Source organism: Mustela nivalis (genome assembly GCF_964662115.1).
Source record: "Mustela nivalis genome assembly, chromosome: 14".
Classification (NCBI taxonomy): Eukaryota; Metazoa; Chordata; class Mammalia; order Carnivora; family Mustelidae; genus Mustela; species Mustela nivalis.
The window spans coordinates 88,025,136-88,043,168 of NC_139033.1; the positions used below are offsets into that span (position 1 = coordinate 88,025,136).

The 18,033-nt window shown below is 58.5% G+C and overlaps 1 protein-coding gene across 5 annotated transcripts; it reads left to right on the top strand.

Moving 5' to 3' along the window:
* The first annotated feature begins 560 nt into the window (after window positions 1–560).
* LIF (LIF interleukin 6 family cytokine) lies at window positions 561–17,359 on the top strand. Of its 5 annotated transcripts, none has more exons than XM_082698161.1 (4): window positions 561–636; window positions 10,867–10,986; window positions 12,831–13,009; window positions 13,740–17,359. In XM_082698161.1, exons 2-4 carry the CDS (start codon window positions 10,968–10,970, stop codon window positions 14,148–14,150), a joined length of 609 nt encoding a protein of 202 aa, XP_082554287.1. In that variant the 5' UTR covers window positions 561–636; window positions 10,867–10,967; the 3' UTR covers window positions 14,151–17,359. The 5 variants fall into 5 exon arrangements, with proteins under 5 accessions (XP_082554287.1, XP_082554286.1, XP_082554288.1 ...); XM_082698160.1 differs by lacking the exon at window positions 561–636 and adding an exon at window positions 8,455–8,625; XM_082698162.1 differs by lacking the exon at window positions 561–636 and having other exon boundaries at window positions 10,772–10,986; window positions 13,740–14,120; window positions 15,278–17,359.
* Window positions 17,360–18,033: the final 674 nt, after the last annotated feature.

Sequence of the window (18,033 nt, forward strand, 5' to 3'; positions counted from 1 at the left end):
GTGCCGGGACAGCGCGAGGTGGCTTGGGGGGACCTGTGCCCTGGGGGAGGGGAAGGGTGGCTACGGCCCTGTGACTCTCCTGGGGACGGGGACAAGGGGCATGGCCCTGGTGCACACGGCTTGTGGCAGGTCTGAGTCAAAACACCTAAGGCCGACCCCGGCCGGTCATGCGGAGGGCTGCTCAGTCATCGCCTTATGCTGGCCTGGGTCACCCAGGCAGGCTGGGCGCGGCCCAGTCAGTTGTGACTCAGGTCCCAGCGGCCTTGCCACGCAGTGCTGGGCAGGGGTGCTGGGCACAGGGTCGCCCCCTCCCCACCCCCAGTCCCACTTTACCCCTGGCCACCCCAAAGACCCTGCCCCACCGATCAGGCGCAGGCTGGCCAGGAGCCTGGGGTTCTCTGCCCCTGTTGCACCCAGCCCTTCCGCCAGGGGGTGGGGTGGAAGTGGGGGGAGCCTCAGGGCCACCCGGCACTTGACGGGAAGTCAAGTGGGGGGCAGTGTGAGGAGCTGTCTCCAGAGAAGATTCAGCAGGAGAGGGAAGCAGAGGGGTCCTGGCCCTGAAGTCGATGGTGTCCTCCTGAAGACCCAGAAAACACCTGCAAGACTCCAGAGGGTCCTGCATGGGTGCAGAGCACGGTAAGCCTCCCTGACGGGGCAGGGCTGGTAGGGGGGGTAGCTGCCAGCCTCCCAATTTATCCTCAGCACTGGCAAATCCTCCAATGTCTGGGGGGGTACTTAGTGACCCCCACGGTTCTCCAAGCCTCGGTCTTCTCAGCTGTGTAATGGGTGTGGTAGGACGTTCCTTGCCCATCTCACCAAGGATGTTGAGGTAAGGTAGACAGACCAGATGTGAAAGTGTCATGGATCACTGAAGGGTTAAAGATCATGGACGGGCAGAGGAGAGAGAACTAGATGGAGAGGCCAGAATCCTGGCATTGCGTGATCCCGAAGGGGTTGCCTCTCTGGGGTGGGGATGGGGGGTGGTCTTGATTCCTGGGTTCCCAAGGGACCCCCAGTTTCCTTTATCCCAGGGCAGTAAAGGGTTCCGAGTCTGTGGCAGCCTAGCTTTTCCTCAGATGGAGATGTGGCAGGCGGAGGGTCCCTGTCCCTCTAGAAGGGCTGTGGTAGGTCACGGGGTACCCCCTGCCTGCTTCTGCTTTGGGGAGAAGGGCAGTAGTCTTCAACAAAGTCAAGTCCCTCCTGGGAGGCTCTGGGGTGTGTGGTCAGTCAAGGTCATGGTCCCTACACTTTTGACCTTGGGCTAGCACAGGACTCGACCACTATGCTCTGATCACTCTGTAAGATGGGCCTGATTGTGGAAGCCCCAGCTCACAAGGCCATGGTGAAGAAAAAGTAAAAAATAACTGAAGTCTGTGCGCAGCTTGGCACCGCAGGAGGGGGCTCATTGGCACAAATACCTGAGAAGGGGCTGGATCCCAATCTTGCCATCAGCAGTTCCTGACTGCAGAGAAGCTTCCGGGATGGGGGCACATGGTACCCAGGGCCTGTCCCAGGTGGCAACTAGGTGGTTTGGGGCCTGAGAGGGTGATCTCCCCAACTCCCTCCTTCCAGATTTCTAGCTGGATCAGGCGCGCCGCCCCCACCCGGGCCCACTGAGTGCGGTCTTGGCCGCCCTCTTGAGGCCGGTCTTCAGGACTGTCCCCTTCCGTACCCCGGTAGGTCCTGGGCCAGGCCGAGGCCCCTGGAGGACCCCTCCGAGTGTCGTCTTCTTCTCCTGCCTGGGCCAATGGCCTCTGCTTACCCTCCATTCCGAGCCTCGGGCATCCCCGCCCACTTCCTCAATCCCCAAATCCCGCCCTGCCCAGCCCTGGGGGAGGCACTGGCGGAGCCACGCCAGCGTGGGGCTCGGTGGTGCTGTGGCCAAGACGGCTGCCGCTGGCTGGGCAGTTGGGGGCGCTGCAGCCCGCGGCTTGGAGCCGACCTAAGCCGCCGGGCGTAGGAGAACGCGGGGCCAGGAGCCGGACACTTAGCCCTAACCTCGCTGGGCCAGGCTTTCCAGGGCGCCCCGGGGAAGGATTTCCCTTTCCTCCATGACCAGACCCCAAAGTCCACACCTCAAAAAGTCTTTTCTAGATTCTTGGAGGCTGGTGGCCTTCTCTAGACCCGTTTTACAGCTGGAGAAACCGAGACGCCAAAAAGCTTCTTTCTGGAATTCTCACAACCAATGGGGACTAAAACTTGGGGTTCCTGACTCTCCCCCACATCTGGGAGTCCCAAGTGAGGCAGGCCGCCCACATGCTGTTGGGGAACATGCCACTAATTTGCTTGTGGCCTGTGGCCTTGGAAAAGCAACTTTCCTTCTCTGCATCCCACCTGTGAAATCTTACCAGCTAGTTAGTATCAGTAACTCCAGCATATCCTCCAGAGGGTGTTGCTCCCTTTATGGGCTGATGACATCAAGTCCCATTTTGTAAATGTCTGAGCGACAAGGCCCCCTGTCTGAGGGCCATAGCTTGTAAGTGTCTGACCTACGGCCGGATCTGTGGTCTGGCTGATGGCTGAGCCCACCTACTCCCCCCCCCACACACACCCCACCCCCAAGCTTATTTCCTAACATAGTCCCTTTACAAGTGGGGATCCAGAGGCCAGGAGAGGCCATGGTGGTCTTGGGAGGCAAGTGGGCTCTCAGAAGGGACTCTAAGGATGGGGAACTGCGGGCCACCTTCCTCCTTCTGTGAGGGTCTCCTGCTGGCCACAGTGGACATGGGAGCTCCTGGCTGCTGAGTGACTGGCAGGCATACTGGCTCTCCAAACAGCCCACTGTGATCCCGGGGCAGGCCTGGTCCCACCCCGAAAGGGAGGAAGCGGAAATGGGGTCCAAGGGAGGGGCAGGGGTGGAAGGGGCCCCACTGGGCAGGAGATCAGAGCAGGATTGTGTCATGGAGTCCTGTGGCTGATAAGCAGCTGAGTGGCCGGCCCAAGCAGAAGGAGGGGCTCCCTGGGGAAGACTCATCCTGGGGACCCCTGTGCCCCCTGTTGCCAGAGAGCCCTGCCCATCCTGGCTTCTATTATAGGAACCCTGTAGGGATGTGGGGAATGTGGGGGAGAGACCTGGCTCTGTCACACCCTGTGTGACCTCTGGCAAACCTTCAACTCTCTGAGCCTCAGTTTCCAAGTCTGTGAAACAGGATTTAAATGCTTCTCTTGGAGGTGGGGGCTCCAGGCAGCACTTTGTAATGGTTTGTTTTGGGGGATGTGGATGGGAGAGAGCCTCCTGATGGCCTTTGGGGTTTGCAGTGTGCCCCAGAAAGGGCAGGAAGCGGGGCTGGAGTGGTCCAAAGTTGCTGGGTTTGTGGGAGACAGTCATCTTTTCCAGGTTGGCTGAGGGAGGCAGGGGGATGCCTGGCCTTGTCTTCCCTGCTCCCCACGAGCTGCTCCCCTACCTGGTTCTGTCCCTCCCCTGACTTCAAGGAGTTCCCCCTTTCTTCTCTTCCCAAGAAAGACAATGGTCCAACTCTGGCTGGGCCTCTTTCCCTCCATCCTCTCCACCCACTGGGAGGGGCCCCCTCTACTCTATCCATCTTATCACCTCCCACCCACCGTCCTCAGAACATTTCCTCAGTCCCTACAGGCACTGAGGGACAGTTTGGAGAGAAGGCCTGCCTGCCTCCCTGACATCATCTCTGGGGTCGGGTCGGGGTGGCTCCAGTGAGCTTGACTCTGGAGGAAGGCTGGGCCCCACCTCTGGCTGGCCAGTTTCAGGCTGAGTGGGTCCCCGGGGCTGCTTCCTGTTCTGTTTATTGCCTCTGAGTTCAGGAAATCATTGAGTGAAACATCCTCCCCCCCCCCCCCCACGATTATTTAATAGGAGCCGAGCTGTGGTCTCTCTCTTTTGGAAAATCCAGTGGGAGAAGGAAGCTGTCAGCTCAGCTCTGACATCAGCTTTGTCCCTGCGCCAAAAGTCAGGGTGGCCAGGGCAGGGGGGCCTGGGGCGGGGTGGGGAGGAAACCAGCTGCTGGTGGCCCCTGTGACGTGAGGCTGCCACACAGTTCCCAAGGATGGGAGCTGGAGGGTGAGGGGCAGGGATTTTGGAGGCACACTTGGGACACACACAGGCACACACACACATACACACTTCGCCTGGGCAGGGGTCATGCCTCACTACTTGGGCCCAGAAACCCTCCCTGCCATGCAGACTCACACAGACACCAAGTCAGACACATGCTCGTGCAGGATTCACATTCACGGTCACTCACACAGCCACACAATAATAACAAAGAGGGCCACCAAGTCAGCCAGAGATATGTATGCCTCAGCTGTCTCCCACAAGCGATCAGACCAGCACAGACACGTGTGCATGCCCACAGGATCAGACACAGCCCAGCACGGACCGGTCAACACACACAGATCCCTGCCACACACGCATGCTCGCGTGTGAATGCTCGTTCAGTCCTAGACCCATGGGATGCCCTGAAGGTGCTCCCAGACAGACTCAGTCTCCAGGTGGGAGGCTACCTTGGAAGGAGGGGGGGCACACGTTGGCCACTTCCTCCTGCTGCCACCTGTGGCGAGGATGAAGCATTCCCTTGGAGGAGTGAGGAAAGGCCGGTGACTATCCCCACCCCACCCAGGTGGGGCAGGGTGGGGCGGGGAGCTGGGGGTCTGAGGCTGCAGAAGGGAGTGGAAGGTGAGGGGCTGGGTCCCCCCCACCCAGGGCCTTTGTCCCACACAGGGTGATGAAAGGCCTCCAGCCCATACCAGGAGCAGCTGCCCCGCCCCACCCCGCCCCACCCGGCCCCGACCCGCCTGCAGCACCTCCTGCCTGATCCTGAACTGGAAGGGACAGCAGGATGGCATGGAAGTCCTGAGTCCCATGCTGTCAACTGCCGAGTGACCTTGAGCAAGACACTCCTCAGCCCCTCAGGGCCAGGCTTTCATCATCGATACCAGTGGCTTACAAACGTTTTTGACCGTGACCCGCAGTTAGAAACACATCGCACCTTGCGACCGGGAGGGTGATGTGGCCGCTGACACATAGAGACAATGGAAAAAAAAAAAAAAAAGTTTGTGGAGGAGCACTTGCCCTTGCTCTGGGCGATGCCCCGTGATTTGGCTCTTCCATTTCCTTTTTGAAAGTGCTGGCGGCAGCCCTCTGAATTGAATCCATGAGCTGCTAAGTGGCCGGCTTCCGAAACCCAGAGCGTGAAAACATTGCTCTCTCCATCCCACCTGCTCCGGTCTCGGGCCAGCAGGAGCACCTACAGCAGGAGGTCAAGGTGCTCACAGAGACCATGCTGATGGCGGATGAGAGAGGAGAGCAGCCCATCTTCAAGATAGAGATGCTGAGGGCAGAGCCCGGTGCAGAAGTGGGCTTCATATAACAGTGTGGGCCTCGAAGGCTGGCTTCTGACCTTGCCAATGATGTGATCAGCACTCTGTGGGCTGCTGCTTCCCTTGCAATTTCTATCAGAATTGAAGAAAAAATGCAGTCACTCTGATTCACCTCCAGGGGGGTGATTCCTGACGCAGAACCAGTCAGGAAATGTCCGGGTAATGATGGGGGCAGCTGGCAGCAGGCCAGGATGGTTTCTGGCCTGTGCTTGGCCCTGAGGGGTGTAGCTGGTCCCTGCCAGAGATTTGACGGGGTGAGGGTGAGAAAGAGCAGACTATAATCCCAGAACCCGGGCCTCTAGAGTCTCAAAGACAGTTGGGCTCTCCAGGACACTGAGGTGGGAAGTATTACTTATTCTCCTGCTAAGGTTCTCAAAGGCTGTCTGACCCCCCAGGAGCCACACCATGCTCTGTGGACTGAGAGGACCCAGGACCCAGGGCCCTGACTCAGCTGGGATTTGAACCCCTCCTGGGACCACTCAGAGCTCCGACTAGAAAGACCATGGTGTGCTAAGCACATTGTGTTTCCCACTGAACACCCCTCATGGCAGCACCACACACAACACTCCCCACTTCCAGAGGGGAAATCAAGGCTCTGAGAGAGGGGCCCGGTGGCCCCCGGTCACACAGCTGGTAAGTGGTATGTGGAGGGTTCGAATCCAGGCTCTCCTGGTTCTGAGCCGCACCTTTACCCACAGACTCTACCCCCAGCCTAGCCCTGGCTGGCCCACGGCTGACTTGCAAAGCGGCGCCAGGGGCCACAGGAAAGTCCACGATGGTTTCGTGGTGCTGCAGGGTACAGGCTGGGACCACAGGCGTAGTGACACTTTCATTGCTCAAGTGTCGAATAATGAGGTGTTTTTGCCTTTTTGGACAGGACTCCCAACTGCCAGGGCTGTGCCAGAATTCCTGAGCTGTTCCTGCCAACTCTGGCCACCCCTCACCGGCCCTAGTCCTGGACCACAGCCTCTGACCTCTAACTGCCTCCCTGGGCCCATCTGATTCTCCTGTGCTCATTTCCCAGGTGGGAAAATCGAGGCCAGGCAGGGGCTGGGTTGCCAGAGGCTAACTAAGAGCAGCTGCCCGTTGAGTTTTCAGAGAACTGAGATCTCCGCTGGGCACAGGGGAGGGGATGCTGAAGGAAGGAGTGGGGGCTGGCCTGGGCAGTGGGGCTTGCCCAGAGCACTCTGTTTCTGGGTCACTGGTCTTGGGGAATTCCCCAATGCCCAGAGAGCTGCTTACCTGGTGAGTAAGTACTACTGGCTGCCCACACAGGATGCCTGACTGTGAGGGTACCTCCCAGCCGTCCCCCAGCTGATGGCCACTGCCACGGGCTGCCCTCTCCCCTGAGTGCCCCTGAGGCCCAGGAAAGAGACAGACAGGCAGGCAGGGGGCTGGCCCCCGCCTCCGCATCACCCCCCCCCCCCCGGGCTCCGCAGGGGGCGGCTGGTGATTCAAGCCCCTTTGAGCTGAGCTATGTCTCCTTCCTTCTCAGATGGGGCCTGGGGGTGAATCAGTTCCTGGGGGCGGTGAGCCTGGGGTCAGATGCTGTCCGCAGCTCAGGCCTGGGGTGAGGAGGGGAGGGGGAGTCAGGGGCCAGGATGGGACATGAGGAGAGCGAGCGGTGCCATGCCATCCCCCCATAGGACCTGTTTTATCTTGTCTGGGGTGTCCCTGAAGAAGCTGGAGCCTATAAGGGTGTCCTTCCTCATTATCCATCAGGAGAGGGGATACAGTTCCTGTCAGCTTTCCCTCCTCAGCCCCGGAGTGTGCCCAGTGTCCTCATTTCTAAAATGGGGACAAAAGCCCCTCCTTCCCAGTGAGGTGAGGTTCTTCCCTTGGTAAGAATAAATGCTGACTTGTTGAGAGCTTGTGGAGTGCCCAGAAATGCGCAGAGCCCCACACCTCACGGCCAACCCACAGCATAGGTGCCATTGTTCCCATTTCATAGATGGAGAAACTAAGGCCAGGAACTGCTCACGTCCCCCAAAGTCCCCCGCTCAGAGGGGGCAAAACCAAATTTCCAATGTGCTGACTGAGGCCAAAGTCCACGATTCAGACCAGAGAGCTCCACAGGGTCTCTCCACGAGACATTTGGCCCAGACAGCTTTTGGAAATTGTGAAATGCTTTTAAAAAGTACTTAGCATCGCCTCTGGTGTAACCTTGAGCCAGGTGCTGTCAAGAGTACGAATGAGGCTCAGACCCCATCCAAGCCCTCCAGGAGTGAGGAAGAAGACTTGTCTCCGCTTGAGAGGAGAGAGACAGGAACAGGCAGACTCAAGCTGGTCTGAGCTGTGGGCAGGGGAGACATCCTGGAAGAAGCAGCCTATGTGCTCTTCATGAGCCTTTGCTCCTCTCAGAGCTGGAGGTGCTTGCGGTCTCAACTCGGCCTGCAAGCCAGAGGTGTGGGTTCCAGACCCTGCTCTAGTGCCTCTGCACAGAGCTGGGCAAGTGGGCTTCACTTCTCCAAGCCTCAGTTTCCCCATCTGAAAAATAAAACACCTGTGATGATCTAGGAAGGGCGAATGCGTGGCAGGCAAGAAGCTGCAGAAAAGGAGGAGGGGGTGGGCGTCTATGGCAGAGTACCTAGGACAGAAAGAGCCCCTCGGGGCCCTGGGAAGGCCGACAGGTGGGCTTACTTCCTGGAGAGGGGAGATGAGCAAAGTAGGGCACAGCCACCTGGAGACAGCACCCTGGGGCCCTGACCTGGCAGGGCCCTGGTCGGCAGAAAAGGGCCCCATGTGTACCCTCATGGTCCCCCTCACCCTGAGGCGGGTCAAATCCCCAGCAGGCCCTGTGTGCAGGAGCGGGACAGCCTGGAGATGAAGTCACAGCTGGAAGGGGCCGAGCTGGGGCTGCCACTCCAGGGTGGGGCCTGGGGTCACAACCCTGGGAGCATGTAGCCAAGAAGGGAGGATGCCTTCCGTGAGGAAGCCGAGGGGAAAACACACACACACACACACTCACGAGAGCGCGCGCACACAGACACATACACACACACACACACACACACACACACACAAGCTCATAGAGAGGGAGGGAAGAAAACAAACTCCGGGAGACCAGAGCAGGCCTGGAGTGCGGTCTGGGCGGCCGATTCCTGGGGACTAAGGCCACGTTGCAGGCAGCTCTCGGCCTGGCGGCTCCAAGACCCTGCCCGAGCTTCCCCTCAGAGGCCCAGAGCAGGTGGTGCCTGGACATGGGCAGGAAAGGGAAGCCGGGCCTAGGGTGCCGAGGGGCCCACAGCTCTTGGGGAGCACGGACCAAGTCAGGTACCATGAGAGGGGAAACTGAGGCATGGGAGGGCCAGTTGGGGAGGGAGTTAAGTGACTTCTAGACTCTGCCCCCACTTCCTGTTTCCTGTGGGGTGGGGCTGAGATTACATGGTGACTGGGGGTGGACTGTAGGGCTGGCATGGGATCCAGGGAGCCGGGATGCAGTACAAGGACCTGGAAGTCTACTCTGAAGGCTGGAGGGGAGAGACGGGGGCAGAAGAGTGGTGGGAAGGGCTGGCAGCCTCCAGGAGAATCAGGGCGCTTAGAGAGTGTCTCAGGTGGGGGAACAAGGGGACCCATAGAGGGTTCCACAGCAGAAGCACCAGGCTGAGTCAGGTGACAGGGGACTGGGAGATGTGGCGGTAGGATTGGAGGCTGGCTCAGCATTTGTGTTCACGTGCTCCGTGTTTGTGTCAGGCCCTCACTCGGGAGAGGAGAGGAGTGGGGGGATTTTTTTGTCAGGGGAGTGGGGAGGGAAGTAAGCTGGGATGTCTTGTGCCGTGGGGTTGCCTGAGCCTGGCAGGGGTAGGTGGGCCTCCTGGGGGTGTATGCGGACCCCATAGTAGGTGTATGGGAGGGGCAAGTGCCAGGAGGGGTCTTCTAGGGCCTTCCAAGGAAGAGACAAGGAGGGGGAGGGAGGAGGAAGGAGAGCCAGTCTGGACTCTACCAGCCTCCTCCCTGCCGGGAAGTGCCAGTTGGGATGGGCAGGTTTATCACCCCACATCCCATGTCCTCCTAGGACATGGGGGAAGTGAGCCTGGATAGGGCAGAGTGTGTGTGGGGGAAGGGGGACCGCAGCAGGCACGAGGGCTCGTCCTGGCACGATGAGGGAGGAACGCGTGGTTGGGCAGGTCTGGGATGTGGCAAGAGGCAGGAGCTGGGAGCATGCATGGAGGATGGGTGAGGGGTTGAGCAGGGGCCTGAGAAAGGTGGTGGGTCTCCCTGCCTTAGGAAACCAACTCTTCTGCCTTATTTCCTGGTTAGAGTCAGGCCGGAGGGCTGGGGTGAGCTCCCCAGGGGAATGGGACAGAGGGTGGCCCTGGCAAATTGGGGAGATAGTACGGTGCCAGATAGGTGTTCTTCACATCATTTTTTAGAAATGCCTTTTGTGGGGAGGAGTCCCGTGCTCATTTTGCCCTAGTCTCCACCATTCCTTCCTGCCTGTCCTCACATGTTTATGAATCTAATTGGCCATGATAGACACCAGAATTTATTTGTAACCCTGCCTTACAGACTCTAGAAATACCTTTTTGGGGGGTTACCATTATTCTCTGAGCCCAAGGGCGCTTCCAAGGTTGGGGGCGGGGGCAAGCTATTTCTCTTCTCCCAAGCCAGGCCCTCAGCATCCTGAGGAAGAAACCTGGGTCTGATCCGCTAAGCCTCCCCGGGTCTCTGCTCCAGGTGTCCCTCCAGAATGGAAATGCTCCCTGAAGGGGGGGATTGGACCACAAAGAGTTTAGGTAAACCCCCGACACACAACACCTTCCCAGAAGCTCCTCCTTAGGCTGTCCCCCAAGAACTGAGTCACCACAACCTCCCTGCTCCCCTACCTTCCCAGCTCCTCCCCAGCCTAACAGGTATCTGTGGTCAGCAATGGAGGCTTGCTAGTGGTGGTCAGGAGGTCTGACCCCATGGGACTCTGGGCAACCTGTACCCTTCGAAGCCCCACTTGGCCCCAGTAGCAATGGGCAGGTTGGAGGAGGCTACGTCTGAGGTGCCCACAGAACTCCAGTTCTGCTTTATTACGGTCTAAAGTCCAAGCAGGGCCCCAGCCCCTCTTCCTGGAGCCTCCTTCTCAGCCAAGCCCCAGACTGCCTCCTCCCCCCTGCCCCCAAAATCCCTTGATCACGGGGCCACAGGGGCCAGCCTCCATCTGCTTGCCTAGTGTCGAGCCACCTCCCCAAACCCAGGTGAGTCAGGGCTGTCTGGAGCACCTGCAGCCCCAGGGACCCTGATGACTGGAGCCTCGGGACCCTCCTCGCACTCCCCAACTTCAAAGAACTCCTAGGGCAAGCCACTCAGGAAAACCACAGGGTGTTTTGTTGAAGAGTTCATTATAATTTTATCAATCAAATTCTTAGAAGAGGAAAAAAGTCTGCTCTCTCCACCCTCCCCCTTCACCGCCCCCCCCACTCTCACTTTCTTCCATTCATAATTTCCTATGATGCACCTCAAACGACTTCCTGGACGGGGATCCCTGCTAAATATAGCTGTTTCTCTCTCTGTCTTACAACACAGGCTCCAGTATATAAATCAGGCAAATTCCCCGTTGAGCATGAACCTCTGAAAACTGCCCGCATCTAAGGTCTCCTCCAAAGCCTTCTGGAGTCCAGCCCATAATGAAGGTCTTGGCGGCAGGTAAATCCACCCGCCCCGCGCCGGCTGCCGCGCCCCACTTAGGGTGCTGCGGCGACTTGGGACACTTGGCGATCGCGAGCGGGACACCCACTCGCCGAAGACACACGGACACTTGGGGCACCGGTGCAGCCGGCCAGGGCCGCTGGAGGCGCTGGGTGGCGGCCGGGAGCGAGCGCAGGCACATGGTCCCGGCACCGCGCGCCCAGCCCGTCCGGGGGCCGGCAGGTTGGCGGGCGAGGGAGGGGGCCGCCGCAGTCTTCCTCCCGCTCCTCCTCCTCCTCCTCCTCCTCCTCGCTCCTGCCACTCTCCCGTGTGCTCTTCCCGCTCTGCTTTCTCCCGATTCACCCACCCTCCCTCTTTCTTTCTTTCTTTCTTTCTGTCTGTCTGTCTGTCTTTCCGCTTTCTCTTTTCCAACCGCGTCCCGGGCTGCTCCCAGGGAGGCGCAGCGACCTCCGAGCAGCTTGCAAACTCCGGCCAGGACGGAAGCAGGTGCCGCCTCCATCTGCTAGTGCCTGGAAAGCTGTGGTCTTTGCTAGGTGAGCAGGGGCTGTGGGGGCCCCCAACCATCCCGGGGTCTCAGTGCTGCCTGGGGATGCTGGGAGGAACAGGGGACCCAGAAGAAGTGAACTTGAGGCTGCCACTGCCCCAACGGGGGAGATCCCAGTGCTCCAGCGCCCCCCTTCACCCCAGCCTCACCGATTCTCCAGCCTCACTGGTCTGCTGCCCCTAGCTCCTGCTGCTGGGCCACTGGGAGAGGCCCCTGGGAGGGAACCGGAGAGAGTAAAGCAGGGAAGCAGGCTCCCTGGGGGGAGGGGCGACCCAGAACAGGCCCGGACAGCTCCCAGCTCTCCTGTCACCTTTCACTTTCCTTCCTCCTCCGCCCACCTGGCTGCCGGCGACCTTTTTCCCTTTTCTCTTTTCTGGTTGCACCATTTCCTCTCCCTCCCCAAGGCTCTGAGAGCCTGCAGGACCCCAGGATTCTCCTTGTCCTAACCTGGCGCCTGGGGCAAATGGTAGATAAGAGGGGGGTGGCATGTAGGTCTAGGGGACAGGAAATTCTGAGTGATGATTTGGGGTTAGAGAGGGGGGCAGAATTGCAGAATTGGGGTGGAGCTGAGGGTCCTAAATATAAGAATGGCCCCGTTGGGAGAAGAGCAATGGAAGAGATGGGGGAGGGTGGCAGAATTTTTGGAGCCAAACCCAGCCTCACCGGTTCTCCAGCCTCACTGGTCTGCTGCCCCTAGCTCCCAGAGGAATCAAGTGACAGGTTTGGGAGGGAGAAGAGTGTCTGCAGAAGATCCGCACCTCCGAACCCCGGGTTCCCATGGGAGCCTGATCTGGGAGCTAATGCCTGCAAAGGACCAGGGGGCATGAAGCAATGCACAAGAATCTGGACCATCCTGTGAGGTGGGAAGATAGGGACCTCTCTGTCCCTTGAGACCTGCTGGGCCTGGGGCATAGTGTCTTCCAGCCTGAGGGGGGCAGGAAGCCTCAGGGTTTTTTTGCCTTCCTGAGGGAAAGGGCTGGATGGTTCCTGTCACGCTGGACCCAGCTCCCAGAAGGTGGGAACAGCTCATGTCCTACCCCCTTCCTCCTCTCAGGAGAGAGAGAAGGAAAAAACAAGGGAGTGGAGAGAAGCAGAGATAGAGATCTGGAGAGAGGGAAGTGGACAGAAACAGATGCAGTGAGACAATGAAAACTAGAAGCAGCCTGGGGAAGACAGAGCTGGAGGTGGGATGGGGGGGGCATTGGTGTCCCTGGGGAGAAGAGGTGTATCTTCTGCTCCGAGCCCCCTTGCTCATCCCCAGCCACCCTGCTCATGGCTCCTTCCTGCGTGTTCCTAGGAGTTGTGCCCCTGCTGCTGGTTCTGCACTGGAAACACGGAGCAGGGACCCCCCTTCCCATCACCCCAGTCAACGCCACCTGTGCCACCCGCCACCCATGTCACAGCAACCTCATGAACCAGATCAGGAACCAACTGGCGCAGCTCAATGGCAGTGCCAATGCTCTCTTTATTCTCTATGTAAGTCCCCCCTTCTAGGTCCTGAGGGGGGGGTGTGTGGCTCCACAGACCTGGGCTGGTGGGGCTGGCCTGGGAAGAGATCGAGTTTGGAGCCAGCAGGAGAGAATGGGGAGGAAAGGGCTTGGTTCAACAACAATCCCCTACCCGCCACAGCTTCAGGGGCGTGGGGGTGCCCCTCCCCCAGCCCAGGCTCAGACTGGAAGCCACTTTTCCAAGGTGCCCAGTTGGGTCTGGGCAGAGCTGAGGGGAAAAGCGGGAAGCTGGGCACTGCTGGTCTAGGCATTCCTCCACCACGTGGAGCAGGAGGCCAATGAGGGACAGAGAGGAAGAGGGGTGACCGGGGAGATGCTGCTGTTGGGAGAGAAAGTGGGCTGTGGGTGTCTGGGGTGCAAAGCCGCCCAGGAAGAAGGCGCGTACGGTGGGTGAAAGGGCAAGTGTGTGTGGCACACCCACAGAAGGTGAGACGGGGTGTTTTCCTTTCCGTCCCCATACGATCTTGAGTGAGGGGGACGAGAGTCCCTTGATGCTTCACCACGTGCGTGCGTTCACACCATTGATTACTCCGGGCTCTCACAGTGCTCCTGAGATGCCTAGAGGGCGAGTAGCTGGGTCTCTATGCCAGAAGCAGGAAATGGACCCAAGAGCTTGCCCAGAGGCTTGGCGGTAGGGCTGGAACCCTCAACCCTGACCACCCCCAACGTCACCACCCCTCTCCCTCTCTGCTCCTCAGTACACGGCCCAGGGGGAGCCGTTCCCCAACAACCTGGACAAGCTGTGTGGCCCCAATGTGACAGACTTCCCGCCATTCCACGCCAACGGCACAGAGAAGACACGGCTCGTGGAGCTCTACCGTATCATCGCGTACCTTGGTGCCTCCCTGGGCAACATCACCCGGGACCAGAAGGTCCTCAATCCCAACGCCCTCAGCCTCCACAGCAAGCTGAACGCCACGGCGGACATCCTGCGGGGCCTCCTCAGCAATGTGCTCTGCCGCCTGTGTAACAAGTACCATGTGGCCCACGTGGACGTGGCCTATGGCCCTGACACCTCGGGCAAAGACGTCTTTCAGAAGAAGAAGTTGGGCTGTCAGCTCCTGGGGAAGTATAAGCAGGTCATTGCCGTGGTGGCCCAGGCCTTCTAGATTGGAGGTCTTGAAGCCTGCAGGGAACACCCTGAGATCCTAGGCTCAGGCAGCTCTCAGACTGTGGCCATGGCCCAGAGTATCGCCAGGCCAAATTGGGGGCTGCCGGCAGACCCCCGAGGGTTCCTGGCCAGTCCACTCCCCTTAGGGTGGGCTGTGATAAAGCCAAGCAATGCCAATTAGGAGAAGGTCCCCTCCTGTGGGAGACTGCAGCCAGACACCAGGGTGTTGGGCTGGTGAGGGGATTGTGGGCTGGACCTCTGTCCCCACTTGGCCCACTTGGCTAGGGGCTTTGTGAGAAAACTGTACAAGTTGTCCATGGTGACTCTGACTGTGGGGCCCGACGGCAGGGGTCAGCCCCACAGAATTACCACCATCGGTGCCTTTGCTGCCCCTTCCGGAGTCTTTGGAAAGTTTGACCGAGCTCAAACAGGCCAGGGGAGCTAGGATCCAGAGGACTCCTTGGGTCCCTATAAGTATAGTGAGTGGAAGAGAGAAATGGGAGCTCTGGTTTAAGATATTCCTTTTCTTGAGCATGATTGGAGAGCTCAGGCTTAGAGACTGGACTGTGAAACAGAAAGTTCCAGAAAGAGCTCACTGGGATTCAGGCCTCTAGGGAGGCTGAGAGGCTACCTTCAGGCTTGGGAAGGTAGAGAGGTCCTGAGAGCCTTCGCAGACTCTCCTTCCCTGCAGTCTTTCCTGAAGCCTGGGATGGCCAGGATCTGGTGGTTGGACCTGGAGGTGGGGTTTGGGGAGGTGGGGAGGTGGCAAAGTTAGGTGAAGAGGTTCCGAGGGCACCCAGAGTCTTCCTTCTGGGCTGGGGTCTGTAAGGGATGGGAAGGGATGGGAAGAACTGGGTAGTTCAGGGTGGCAGCTCACATCCGGGACCCCTGGAGGTCCCATGAGGTCACACAAAGGTACTTGATGGGGACTAGAGGCCATCTCTGGTTCCTAGAACAAGGGGACAGCAGAACCTGAGGTCAGGGTCTTAGTAAGCCTGAGAGCCAAGAGTGCTGTGTGTCTGACCCAGCACGATTGTCTATTTATTATGATGCCCTATTTATATTAACTTATTGGTGCTTTAAATGGCAAAGTAAGTTTCCCTTTCCCTGCTTCCTACTCAACAGAAATAATACGATGTCTCATAGAAGAGCCAGGGCCCAGCCTTCACAGGGACTGGTCCTGAAGTCAAAGATGTTACAAGTAGAAGAAGCCTTACGGGTGAAGCTCAGAAGAGAGTCAGGATCGGAGAGAACTGGTCACCTGGGTGGGGGACAGGGGACCCGCCTCCATACCCCATCTCAACTGTGGCCTGATTTGGGGATATCAAGATCCTGGGTTCATGGCAGGCTGGGCGGGCTTGTGGAGTGATGGCCTGGGGGCCTTCTCCTAGGGCCGCCATCTTGCTCAGCTCCAGGGCTCACTCAACACTGTGTTTTCTGGCAGTTCCTTGGAATTGTGCTGTGAGGGGTAACATTCGCGGCTAAGAGGGTGCCCGGGAACCCTGGGTAAGGCAGTCCTGGTGGCCCACTCTGCTGCTGTTTCCTTGTTCCCATGCTGTCTCTAGACCAGCAAGGGGCTCTGGAACCGTCCTGAGCCAGCATCCAGCATGCTTGCACACAGTGGGGAAGCTCCTGCTCTGGTGGGCCAAACACCCACAAAGGGCCAGAGGGCCTGGGTGGACCTCTGGGAAGCTGGAGCAGTGCAGGGAGGAGCTCCCTGCTCTGGAGAGGAGGATAGGGAGGCCCTGGGCCCACTACCAGGAAGCTGTGGTCCCTCCTGCCCCACCTCCCCCCACGCCCCCACCCATGTCTGGGCTCCCAGGCAGGGAACCCGATCCTTTCCTTTGTGCTGGGGCCAGGCAAGTGGAGAAACGCCCTCCAGTCTGGGAGCAAGGGAGGGGGTGCTGAGCTGGGGCAGCTGCTAAGAGGAACATTCTGGCTTCTTCTCAAACCCTGAGCGGGTGGCGGTCCTAGCAGTTCAGCCAATGCTATTATGGTACTTTGCACTCACTTTGCACCTCTCTGTCTTCCCTGAGCACTTTACCCTGGGGGCAGGGGGGGCCGGTGGGCAGCCAGCAGGGGTGGGGGTAGGGTGGGGGCAAGGTGGTTTTGTGGCAGGTGGCAGAGGAGACCATGACAGCCACAGGTTTTCTGAGGCTGTCCTAATCTGGGTCACACTCACCCTCATCCGGTGTCTTCGCCTCCTACCTCCTTCCAGCACTTTGCTCCCTTGGTGAACCTGACTCAGAAGGCTTGAGCCAGCTGGATCTTCCATCATCCCGTCTCCTCAAGTATACCAGCTACCGTGCTGAGCCCACCTGGGCAGGGTATGAGGCTCAAGGACCAAGGGAATCTCTTCCCCTGGGCCCAACACCACCTCTCTGCCTCGCTCCCACGGCCTCTGCCCTCTCCCTTCCCCACCCCCATCTCCTGCTCTGCTCCTCAATCCCCATCCCATCCCTCACACCCTTTCTCGAACCAGTCCAGCAGACCACTTTGCACAGCAGCCCGAAATTATGGAGCCTTTGTACGGAAAAAGCTTTGCAGGGCAGGAAGCTGTCCTTTTCCTCATTTTTCATCTACTGGTATTGACCCACACCTGCATCCTGGGTCAAGACTAGGGAGGAGGAACAGGCTGTCAGCAGAGCAGGGGGTAGGACAAATAATTTGGCAATTGATGGAGAAAGGAGTATTGGGAACTTTTATTTATTTAAAAAACATTTTAAGCAAAAAAAGCACCACCGGTTTCTTTGCCTCTCCTCCCCCCTTCTCCTTGCCTCCTCCTTGGGGATGCCCCCTGCCCCCTCTTCACAAGGAACCCAGCCCCACCTGGCTGGCTCTCTAGAATAGACAGAGCCTATGGGGTTGGAGGCCAGAATCAAGTGAGAATTTCCCTTCAGATGGTACAGATGTCCCCACTTTTTGGGTCACCCCCACCCTTGCGCCTCGATCCCAGTACCTGGGCATCTCTGCCGTCCACACTGCTGGCCCATTTTGTCCCTCTGTGTTTCTCTCCTTCCTTTCTACTGGATAGGACTTGGCCCTGAGGGACAAATTCCTCTTTGATGAATGTACCCTGTGGGAATGTTTCATACTGACAGATTATTTTTATTTATTCAATGTCATATTTAAAATATTTATTTTTTATACTGAAGGAATACTTTTTTTTTTAAGAAAAAAGAGAAATTAATAAAGAATCTGCTCTTGGCAAGCTCTCCAGACTGTACTGATGTGGGGAGACAGGGGCGGGGGGGTTGGGACTTTCTCTGTCTTGGACACCCAGTCTAGTGGAGTTCTCCTCGACAAAGGGCAGGGAGGTGGTGGAGGGGGCACTTCCACTGGGCAAGGATGCTGGCATGGGTGGGTGGGGTGGGCAGAACAGGCATAGGTGGAACAAGATGGCTGGGGTTCCAGATCGTGGCGTGCCACCCAGAAAGGCCCCTGCCCCTCCCCTCTCACAGTAGCCCCGTGAGTTTCTAAGAGTCATCATCCCCATTTCACAGAGAGGGAAACAGTCTCAGCAATGAAGCCACTTGCCCAGGTCCCACTGGCAGACTGTTTTGGCCCACCCCTTAGCTCCACATTTCATGTTCTTTCTGCAGCATGGAACCCCAGGGATCTAGAAGAGACCAGCTGCCAATTTTCTGTCCTCAGTGGCCCGGTGACTGTCCAAGGGGAGCTAAAGAGCATAGGCATGAATGACCCTGGAGCAGGAAGTCTAAGGGTCCTGCCCAGGATTGTGGCAGATGCTGGCACCAGGACCAAGGCTTTTCTGGGCCTGAGCAGCCCTCCCGCAGTGGACACTGCTGTCCTGTCCCTCTGTTTCACACCTGGGGGCCCCTTTCCATGCCATCCTTATTCTCAGTTTCCTGGGACTTCTC

What these genes read in the sequence shown, in the direction of transcription:
- LIF (XM_082698161.1), top strand. An exon ending in ATGCTCTCTTTATTCTCTAT is followed by an intron (nt 13,010 to 13,739) that starts GTAAGTCCCCCC and finishes TCTGCTCCTCAG; the next exon opens with TACACGGCCCAGGGGGAGCC.